This window comes from Mus pahari, chromosome 1 (genome assembly GCF_900095145.1).
Source record: "Mus pahari chromosome 1, PAHARI_EIJ_v1.1, whole genome shotgun sequence".
NCBI lineage: Eukaryota > Metazoa > Chordata > Mammalia > Rodentia > Muridae > Mus > Mus pahari.
The window spans coordinates 72,989,983-73,002,000 of NC_034590.1; the positions used below are offsets into that span (position 1 = coordinate 72,989,983).

Here is a 12,018-nt window from a genome sequence, read left to right on the forward strand (position 1 = left end):
AAAAAAAAAAAAAAAAAAAAAAATCTCAAAATTTGAATTTAAACTAATATTATAAACACAAGAGGTTTGGAAATACTTTAATGAAATATCAAATTACAATTAAAAATAGATGGCCCATTATTTTGAATAAAGAAATACCAAATAATCTCTGAAATTTCACTAATGGAGAGCTAACTAAACTATCTTATATTCATCAAAATGACCACAAAAACCATTTACGATGGGGAATCAGGGCTGGCAAGAGGGCTGAGTGGGTGAAACAAAGCCTAAATGACCGAGTTTAATTCCTGGGGATCATTTCCTGTAAGGAGAGATCCAACCTCTAATCCTGGGATTATAATGCATACTACCACCACTGGCTGTTTCTTTCTCTATCTCATTCATTCATTCATTCATTCATTCATTCATTTTGTTTGAGACATAGTCTTTCTACATAGTCCTAGCTGTCCTGACCCCCGAATGCAGACTAGAATGACCGTCCCTCTCTGCCTCCAAGTACTGGAATTAAAGGCATGAATCACTATGCCTTTTTGTTTTCTAAAGTTTCACTAATTTTATGTGTGTGAGTGTTTTGTCTGCATGAATTTATGTGCACCATATACATACCTAGTGCCTCAGAGGTCAGAAAAGGCACCATTTCCCCAGGAACTAGAGTTACAGGCATATATGAGGAACCATGAGGGTGCTGAAAACTAAATTCAGGTTCTCTGCAGGAGCAGCAAGTGTTCTTAACAACCAATCCATCTTTCTAGGTCCCCATTTACTCAATCTAATATTATTTATTTATATTTATATAATATTATTTATTTAATGTCCACGTGAACATATGTATACATGGTGCTTACAGAGGACAAGAGGAGGCTGTAGATCCCCTGGAACTAGAATTAGGGATGGTTATGAGTCACAATGTAGATGTTATGAATGGTATACTAGTCCTTTGCAAGAGCAGCCAGTGATCTTCATTGCAGACTCATTTCATCAGCCCCTATTTTATTTTTTTTGTGAGTCATTGGGTCCAATTAAGTCCTTTGCTTTCAAGAAAGACAGGCACTTTACAGACTAAAGCTATTTTCCCAACAGCCCCTCAGTAAAATTTTAAGCTGGAAAACTATTAGTTTAAATTGACTATTAAATGTTTAATAGTCAAACTAGTAAAAATGTTATAGATTATTTTTATTTACATATATGTTTGTTGGATGTATGTCATGTGTGTTGGCGAAAGGTCAGAAGACAGTATTGGATCCCAGTTGTGAGCTGCCCAACATTGATGCCAGAAACCAAACTCCAATTCTCTGGAAGAACAAGTACTGTTAACTACAGAGTCAGCTCTTTAGCCCTTAAATTAGACTACTGAAGATAGATATTTTATATGTGTGTATATATACATACATACAATATATATACATATACATACATACAAATATATATACATATACGTAATATATATGTATATATATTTACTTCTTATTTGTTATATTGATTTTACTTGATAGAATGGACATTTTAATAATCATCAGACTAACTATACCTTAACTAATAGATGTGCTTGCTAAAACTGCCCAAAGCCACATATAAGAATTACAAACTAGGGGCTGGCAAGATGGCTCAGCAGGTAAGAGCATTGACTGCTCTTCCTAAGGTTCTGAGTTCGGGTCCCAGCAACCTCATGGTGGCTCACAATCAACCCATAATGAGATCTGACACCCTCTTCTGGTGCGACTGAAGACAGCTACAGTGTCCCTATTTATAATAATAAATCTTTGGGCCGGAGTGAACAGGGACTAAGCAAGCAGGGCCAACCAGAGCGAACAGCAGTCCTAAAATTTAACTCCCAACAACCACTTGAAGGCTCACAACCATCTGTACAGCTACAGTGTACTCATATACGTAAAATAAATAAATCTTAAAAAAAAACAAAAGAATTACAAAGTAGTTCTGAAGCTGGGCGTGGTGGCGCACGCCTTTAATCCAAGCACTGGGGAGGCAGAGGCAGGCGGATTTCTGAGTTCGAGGCCGGCCTGGTCTACAGAGTGAGTTCCAGGACAGCCAGGGCTATTCAGAGAAACCCTGTCTCGAAAAACCAAAAAAACCAAAACAAAACAAAGTAGTTCTGTAGAAATTAATCAATGCTCCAATAATTTTTGAGGTTTAAAGTACTCTAGAAATAATAACATAACACCTAGGGGCCCTTGAATTATATAGTAAGTCTATATAAAATTCAACCTTTATAAAATTAGAATCTTTTAAAAGCAAAACAGAACTATTAGCAAGAACATCTTTAAAATGAATTCAGCTTACCTCTCTCCATTTTCTGGATACTCAGAGGGTGAAGCTAGATCTTCTGCATCATGATTAACAGGAGAGAAGAGATTGCTATTGTTAAGATTTTTCAAAACCAACTTCTTGATGCTCTTTCTAAAAACAGAGACCAAAAGAAATAGAAAAAGATTAGGTGTATGCAAGTTACCAGACACTATTTTTAAAACTGGAGCCCAAACATAAAATCACACCTTCTATCTTTTGTGACAAAGCAATTTATTCATAGAGATGTGTGCGAGAATATTGGTGCATCAGCAAATGTAGAAGCAAGACGTGGGCCTTAGGTATCCTGCTGGATCATTTTCTACCTTATTTTGTTCAGACAAGGTCTTTCACTTGTTTTGGAGGTAAGCAAACAGACAAGAAAATGCCAGCAATCTTCCTGTCTCTACCACTACAATACTACAGATGTGTATGTGGCCTTGTATGGCTTATGTCGGTGCTTGGGCTTTGAATTCAGGCTCCCAGGCCTGTGCATATGGTCTTAACCAGTGAACCATCACCATAGTTCTCAACCCATAATTTAAAAAGTTTTGTTAGCTTTATTTTATGTGTATGTTTTGTCTGTGCATGCCTGATGCCCAAAGGAAGTCAGAAGATGATTTTGGATCTTCTGCAATATAGCTAGAGATAGCTGTGAAACACCATGAAATTGCTAAGAATTAAATTCTCTTCAAGAGCAAAGACTGCACTAAACCACTGAGCCTACTATCGTCACACCCTGACCCCTTTTTTATTTTAGTTTTTTAAAATAAGATTTCTCTGTGTAGTCCTGGCTGTCCTGGAACTGGAAACACAGAGATCCACATGCTTCTGCCCCCTTGGTGCTGGGACTAAAGGTGTGCGCCACCACTCTTACTTAGCTTGGCTACACAAATCTTATAATTTTAGACCACAGAATTTTACTTTTTCTAGCTATAATTTTAAGATAAAAAGCACCTTGTCACTTGCTAAACACAATAATCATGATTGCAGAGAATTTTCTAGGAAAAAACCAACTATCAGCCTTTTTTTGCCTTAGAACTAAGAAGCTGCAGACTCCTTTTTTAAAAACAGTTTTTCAGCAGGGGCTCTCCTGCTGTGCTTGATTCTTGGCCGAGTTACAGGGCCTCTCTCAGCCTCTGCTGTGTAAAATGAGGCTATAAATCAGCAGATAAAAGTTTTAGCCATTTTTATTTTCCAACATGAAACACAGAACAGTCACTCATTCAGACAATGAAACAAAAACATACATGAATTGACACGTGGAAGATTGATGCACCAAACATAGACAATACAAAGAGGGTAGAGGAGAACTCCTATAGGGGCCAGAGAGAATTAATGGAACGTCTCCCGATTTTTCTCTTTCCCTGGGAGAGTTCTAAAATCCATTTTTTTTCCTTTATTCTTTTTTCCTTTCCATTTTCCCTTTCCTCTTTCCTTTCCTTTCCTGCTTGTAAGAGGCAGCTTATCAAGCAAAGATTAAAACCCAAAATTCTCTAACAGCTTCTGGCAAGCATCCAAAACTTCCAATGTATTTAAACATTTTACAGCCATCTGCAAAACCTGCTCTGCCCGCTCTCCACTTTCTGTAACCAAAACACCATGCTTGAGGAGATGATTTCCTAACTTCCAATAAAGCCTTATTTACAAATTTTTGGCACAATGTATGATCGGGAAGTTGTAAATAAGGAAATAGTAAGAATTGAGCAAGCCAGGTGTGGTGGCGCACGCCTTTAATCCCAGCAATCAGGAGGCAGAGGGCAGGCGGATTTCTGAGTTCGAGGCCAGCCTGGTCTATAGAGAAACCCTGTCTCGAAAAAACCAAAAAAAAAAAAAAAAAAAAAAAAAAAAAAAGAATTGAGCTATATTTTGACCTTTATGAAGTCTCTTTTTATACTTTAACCATAACTTCTAATTTTACCTAGAGTATCAGAATCCACAACTTGAAGTTTTTCTTATAACTGAAGCTGTATCCTATAATGAGGTCCACAGTTTCTGAACCAGGCTAAGAGACTGCCCCTTTAGCTTTTTGTCTTACCTGCTTCTGTAGTGAGCAGAGGCTCACCATTATGGGACTTTAATTTACAATCATTTCTCCAAGGTTCCACCACAGTGTGAGCAGAGACCTGGAGAAAGGCCCTTCTTGTTTCCCGAGGGATTTTTTTTTTTTCTTTTTTTTTTGGTTTTTTTTTTGAGACAGGGTTTCTCTGTGTGGCCCTGGCTGTCCTGGAACTCACTTTGTAGACCAGGCTGGCCTCGAACTCAGAAATCCGCCTGCTTCTACCTCCCGCGTGCTGGGATTAAAGGCGTGTGCCACCACGCCCGGCCCTCCCGAGGGATTTTTACAATCCTTCCTCAGGTGCCCTGGTTTCTTACAACCAAAACATGCAGCTTTCATTCCCCCGAGAACACTTCTCATTTTCACAGGTTCTCTTAAAATTGGCGCTGAGTTTCCCTCCTTTCACCACTACAGTGTAGGCCTTTACTATGGCTGGTGAGACGTCTAAAACACGTTTTAATGCCAGACTGCCCCATGATAAAATTAATTTCTCGTCCTTAACTGGTCTATCCTTACCAGCCTGTCTGCAGCATGGCGATGAAATCCTATCCTTGACTGAGAAAATAAAGAAGAGAAAGAAGAAAAAAGAAAAAGACTTACCTGTCCAGGGGTCCCTGATCGAGCGCCATTCTGCCACAGACTATTCCCTTTCTGGGTCTCCTATCTGCTTGGAATGGGTCTCTGGTAGTAGATGGGCAAGGATTCGGCAAACTGACAAACAGATCCACACTCAGATTCTACACACTCTCTCATGTCAATTCCTCGAATCCTTGCCCATCTGCCACCAGAGACCCATTCCACGCAGATAGGAGACCCAGAAAGGGGATAGTCTGCAGCAGCCTAGAATATAAGAATAATCCCTTATGTACTGTGTGGAAGCATAACCTGTCAATAAAAAGCTGGTGGCCTATTAGGAAAAGGCAGGAAGTAGAAGGCAGGAAGTTCCAGTAGAGGGAGATAGAAATGGTGAGAGTGGGTAAGCTTCACTATCTGGAGAAAGTTGGATGTAAGAAACTGAGGTAACCAACCATGTGGCAGACACAGAACAGTTTAAATGGGTAAAATAAGTTATGAGCTACTGTGAACAACCCTAGTTTATGGTCTGGGCATTTTTAAATAAATAATAAGCTTTTGAGCTGTTATTTGGAAACTGGAGCATGGTTAGAAATGCACATGGTTACACTAGGAGTCAGAGATCCACTTGCCTTGGCCTCACAAGTGTGTGGATTAAAAGCATATATCCCGGGCTGGTGAGATGGCTCAGTGGGTAAGAGCACCCGACTGCTCTTCCAAAGGTTCGGAGTTCAAATCCCAGCAACCACATGGTGGCTCATAACCATCTGTAAAAAGATCTGACGCCCTCTTCTGGAGTGTCTGAAGACAACTACAGTGTACTTACATGTAATAAATAAATAAATCTTAAAAAAAAAAAAAAAAAGCATATATCCCTGTAGAGGTATTTTAATCCACCAACATGGCTACTCTGACCATATCCAAAGGCATTCTAGGCCTGTGTGATCTGTCTGGAATTCAGATACAAGCTTAGTACATGCCTTTAATCCCAAACAATGAAGATAAACTTAGTATAGAGAAGGAAGCACCATGTTTGAAAGTGATGTCTAATTGAGGGGCAGACAAACTGACAAATCTGAGAATAGTTTGACAGACTAGGATGTGCTCAACTCTCAGGAGAACAGAGAGAAAACAGAGGCAACACAAGAGGGAGCAGTGCAGAGGGAGAGAGCAAAGAGGCAGAACAGATTGTACAGAGACAGCTGCAAAGAGAGAACAAGCTAGACACAGGTGAAGACAAGAAGTCAGAGACAGAGGAGGAGCCAGAAGATTAGAACAGAGTGCCAAAGTTAGTCTGAGACCAAGCAGTACTATTCAGTCAGAAGCTGAGAGAAGCCAAGTTGAGTTAGTCACCCTGGAGAGGAGTTTAAGCTAGAATAGCTGAGGTAAGCCAGCCAAAAGTTTTCAGAAATAACTAGAAAGGGTGAGCGAGCACTTTTAGTAGTAAGTCTCAGAGGATGGAAACATTGTAGGCTTAGATTAGATTGTATAGCGGCTAGAAGCTTCCAGGACTAGGTTAGCAGGCAGAGACAGTCCGCCTCGGAGACAATTATGACAGGAAAATGAAAGTTACATTTACACATCACCACCATCCAGCAACCTTTAACATTTCTTAAAACACCCTTTTTTAATCCTTCTAGGGATCCAAAAAAGACCTTATACATGCTAGGCAAGTACTCTACAATTGAGCTATATCTCTAGGTCTTAATTATTTGAGTTATAAATATAAAGGTAATTTCATAAAAACAAAATAAATCATGAACATATAAAATTAAAATCAGTCATCAAAAAATCTGTTAAGTATTTTACCCAAGGATAATTACACTTATTGCTTAAATAAATATATCATTTTGTTTAACCAAAACAAAACTCACTTAGGCATGAATGCTCCGTTGGCTAGAGATGGTTCATCGTCATCCAGCCCATCAAAGAGATGTGATTTGGCTGTACCTGTTGTTTGTAAAGCCTTTGGCCTGACTCTGGTAGCAGGGCGAGGTGTAAGTTTATAATGAGTAGGTGTTGTAAGAGCTTTCTGAGCAGCTGGATTGGTTGGTTTCAGTCTCTGAAAAAGAAAAGAGAAGAAAAGAAAAGAAAAGAAAAGAAAAGAAAAGAAAAGAAAAGAAAAGAAAAGAAAAAAGCAAACTTAATATGGTGGCTTACATTTTTAACCCCAGCAGCTAGTAGACTAAACCAAGAGGAATATCACCCATTCGTTGCCAACCTGGTTATACAGAAAGACCCACACCTGCCATGTCTACATAGCAAGGCATTATTTCACTGTCTTAAAAGAAAAAGTATCAAGGAATATTCTAGTTTATTTCAAATGTATGATCCTAATTTTAATAATCAGAAAACCAAGCCAGGGCCAGTGACTCACATCTTACCATTCCCACCACCCTTTGGAGAATTCTCTAAATCTTAAGAGATTTCTCTATATAGTTTTGTTTGCCTGTAACTTGCTATATAGACTAGGATGGCCTTGAACTCTCACATTTACCTTCACCTCTCGAGTGTGAGGATTAAAGGCATATACCACCATGCTTGGCTTTCACACCTTTAATCTCCAAGTTGAAGCTATACTAAGCTAACCAAATTTCAAATTTCATCTTCTCTTTGAAGTACCAGCCACTCAAGCCAAGGACACAAATGCCTACATCACACGTGTACAGGAAATGCAGACTCTGTACCTGCCTGTTTTTGTTTATTAAGACTAGTTTCAGACATCTGAAATATCTACCTTTCGATAGAACTGGTATTTATTCATATTTATTTACCCATCTTTCAAGTTTCCACTTTAATTGACTTATCAAACATCTTTCTAAAAATTTTATTTCACTAAGGCAGTGATGGTACATGCCTGTAATAACAGCACTCAGGAAGCAAAGGCAGGCAGATCTCTGAATTATCGGCTAGCCTGGTCTACAGAGTGAATTCCAGGACAGGCAAGGTTATACAAACAAACATTGTCTCGAAAAACAACAACAATCACCCCAAAACCTAAAAGAATAACTTCCTGAGTACATGTATATATATATGTATATTTGTGTGTAAGTGTATGTGCAGGGAGGTTACTAAGGATTTTAGCGAGTACTGTAGCCAGGTCTTCTGCAAGAGCAGTAACTGAGCCACCTCCAGCCTCTGAACTAATATTCTTTAAAATGTAACTGATAAACTAGATTTGGAAAATGCTTAATAAATGAGATGTACTAATAAAGCATTCTTATTATGACATGTAAATATTTTTCCTATGGAAAAATATTACCAGAACAGTTTATAAAATAAGCAGTATAATATTTATACTTAAGGAAATATAGTTAGCAAAATATTAAAATCTATAGAAACAATTTTTCACATTAACTATAATTTCACTCTTCAAGAGAAACTGTTGAGCATGTGAGGCAATCCTGTACCCCCAAGACTTCAAAGGTGGAGGAAAGAGGGTAAGAAATTTAATGTTTACATTTAAAAACTGTCATGTCCAGTGTGGTAGTGCATGTTTTAATCCCAGCACCTGCAATGGCGGAGGGAGGCATAGCTTGAATCTGAAGCCAGCAAAATAGAGTAAAAGACTGTGTGACATAACAAAAAAAAGAAAACAAAAGACTGTCATAATTTACTTTCTTTTCTAGAAAAGGCTGTTCTCGTGAACATTCTCAGTGAGCTTTTTGTGAGATGACTCAGCAAGTAGAGGAACCTAAATCTGATTGATGATTGGATTTTGATTCTAGGAACCCACTAAATGGGAGGGACAAAAACCATCCTAGGATATACAGGCACAATTGCAAATGCACACATACATGTATGTCCACACATGTGAGGACACAAAGTTACAATTCATGATCTTTTATAACTTAGTGCCTTTCCTTAGAATGTCCTTATTTTACATTATTCTTCAAAAGAAAAGTATTACCTCCTCTGAAAAGTTTCATCAGATTCATATATACAGTATGCTTCTTATCATTTTTTTGAGAGAGGGTTTCAGTATGCAGTCCTAACCTGAAACTATCTAGACCAGACTGATCTAGAACTCACAACAATCTGCTTTTCTCTGCTTCCTGAGCACTAGCATTGGTATGCACCAGAACACAAGGCATACTTAGAAACTTTTATCAAAGCTCTCATAACATAAAAATTTGCCACTGTACATAATTGTCCGAGTTCACTTCTGTTGCTAAAATATCCTGACAAAAAGCAACTTAGGGTAGATAGGTCTGTTTTAGCTCACAATTCCATATTACAATGTTGGGAAGTCAAGGCAGGAACCTAAAACAGCTATCAGCCCCTATCCACAATCAAGAGCTGAGAGGAATGAATCCATGTATGCCCAGGACTCTTTGTTATACAGCACAGGGTTCTAAAGCAAGATGCTCTCACACTTAGGCGATGTCTTCCCATATCAACTGAGGCAATAAAGACAGTATACCCAAACTTAAGTCCTGATTAAGTGATCTCTCATTGAGATTCTTTCCAAGTGATGCTACATTTTGGCAAGTTGACAAAATTAACCATTTCAATAATTCAGTAATTTTTACAGCTTTTACAAGGCTGTGTAACCATTATCACTATCTAATTCTAGCACATTCACATCACTTCAAAGACACTCTACTTCTTTCTCACCCCTTGTCAATCACAAATCCACTTTTTCTACAAATCCTGACTTCTGGATATATCAATATAAACAAAATAATGTAGCAACCTGCTGGCTTCTCTTGCTCTGTAAGCTTTAAAGGCTCATTTAAGAACTCTGTTCCTTTCAATGGATGATGATGTCCATTATATAACACTGTTGACTTATCAAAAAATTGGTTCTTCTATTATTGCACTTACAGAATTAAGCTACAGTAAATTTTAATTTCCTTAGGTATTATCTCCCTCACTGGCCACACTCATAAAGTTCTTTCTTTTGCATTACAACCGTAGCATTAAACATGATGCCTACCTCAGCATTGTTGGGCACTGGCTGTATGGGTAACATAATCTTCATCTAATCACAATCTAGCTTTATACATTAATTAAAATATATCAAAGGAGGCTTGGGAGATAGCTCTATCAGTTAAGTACTTGTCTTGAGAGCACGAAGCCCTGAGTTTGGTCCCTAAAAGCCATGTTAGAAAAGCCTTCACCCCAGCTCTGGAAAAGTTGAGACAAGAGGATCCCTAATATCAGAACCACCTACTTATTTACCCAACCTTCACTGATACTTTTCACAAGGGTGGAATGTCAAAATGCAGTGCTCTGATGATATATATACTTTACTTGGAAATATCTGTTAACTATTGTCTCTTTGGTAGATAAATAATTTTTAGTCTTTCCCAATATAATAAAAAAAAAATTTAAAAATTTACCTCTTCTTTCTTCTTAGGATCTGACATAGGATTCCGGAAGAGGGGGGAGTCTCCAAAGGGTGAGTATGTTAGACTATTGAGGTGTTGCTGGAGAACAGCCTGCTGGGCAGCAGAAGCATTTGGATCTGTCAAAGCTATTCAAAAAAAGAAAAGGATGGGCAGTGGAGAGTAAATTCAAGGATCCAACACATTAGTATTAGAGAACTCAACACTCATTAAGGAATGACATCTTTGAATGTTCAGACCCATTCAATAGTAAAGCAAGACAAAGAGCAAACTAAAAACACAAAACCATGAATTAAGAAAAAGTGAGCAAAGACAAGGAAATCCCATTTCATAAGAGATATTACATATAAAAATTCACTGTAAAACTAATCAAATACATACAAATCAAAATAACCTAGAAAGAATGTGCTGTAACTATCTAACTGCCACTGGCACACATTATAAAACAGTTATAACTTTTGACTTCCAGCTGGGTAAAATAGCATATGCTTAAAAAGTCCAGCATTCTAGAAGCTAAGACACAAGAATCAGGAGTTCAAGTCTAGCCTTGTCTAGACTAGTTCTAGTCTAACTTCTAAGCCAGCCAGCTAATTTAATTTTCTCTCAAAGCACAAGAATGAATATTTCCTATCAGCCACAGAAAATTCAGAGAACAGACAAAGGCATTAATAAAGACTATATTCATAATGTACAAAATGTAGTGTATAAAATAGAAGAGCCAAACCAATTATGGTATATAGCCAATGATAAATTGATAAAATGATAAATTGTTTTCAAGAGAATCATTGCAAAAATACTTATCAAAGATTAAATCACCAATTATCTGAGAGAGAGAACAATAACAACAACAACAACAAAAAAACAGGTTTCTGCTGCTTACCAAGATTTAGAAATAGGCTGAAGTCAAAATATAGTAAGAATATATATTAAAAGAATTTTCATATCACAACTATACGTTCTCACAATGGGGAATATAAAAGCAACAACAGCAGTAGCAGCAACCACTGCCCCATCACCAGGAGAATAAGCAATTAGAATTAAAATAATATCAGAACAAATCCATGTTTAGTCACATTGGTAGAACTGGGTGTATCCATCCAGCTAAGGTTTGATAGCTCCAATCTGTAATTCTATCAATGGAAGGCTTAAGAATTGCTGTGAGTTAATCCCAGCACTCGGGAGGCAGAGGCAGGCGGATTTATGAGTTCGAGACCAGCCTGGTCGACAAAGTGAGTTCCAGGACAGCAAGGGCTATACAGAGAAACCCTGTCTCCAAAAAAACCAAAAAGATTTGCTATGAGTTTGAGGCCACGTAGGCTACAGAGAGAAACTCTGTCTGAAACACGCACAAAGCTACACAATGTTCTAAGCTTAGACACTGTTGATGTTGAAGGAATAGTACAAATATGGCCAAGAATTTGGGACCCTAAGGAGATAATAATTTAAAGGAGATCATTTGAATTCAGACAAGTCACTAAAACAATTAAAGACTATTGTCAAAACAAGTCAGTCATGGTGGCACATGTCTGTAATTCCAGCTACTTAGAAGGCTAAAGAAAAAGGGGAGTTAGTCCAGAACATATTTACAAGCTATCTTTTGATACATGGTGTACTGGATAGCTTTGTGTCAACTTGACACAGCTGGAGTTATCACAGAGAAAGGAGCCTCAGTTGGGGAAATGTCTCCATGAGATCCAGCTGTAAGGCATTTTCTCAATTAGTGATCAAGGGGGG

General features: G+C 37.9%; 1 protein-coding gene across 3 annotated transcripts in view; it reads right to left on the minus strand.

Moving 5' to 3' along the window:
* Positions 1-12,018, minus strand: part of Nup98 (nucleoporin 98) — a 92,056-nt gene that overhangs the window by 35,768 nt on the left and 44,270 nt on the right. For all 3 annotated transcript variants that reach the window (XM_021221888.1, XM_029534880.1, XM_021221889.2), the window contains exons 13-15: positions 10,279-10,412; positions 6,808-6,995; positions 2,299-2,415 (exon numbers count right to left, since the gene is read on the minus strand). In XM_021221888.1, the coding sequence (XP_021077547.1) occupies positions 2,299-2,415; positions 6,808-6,995; positions 10,279-10,412 (439 nt within the window). The remainder of the gene's footprint in view (positions 1-2,298; positions 2,416-6,807; positions 6,996-10,278; positions 10,413-12,018) is intronic.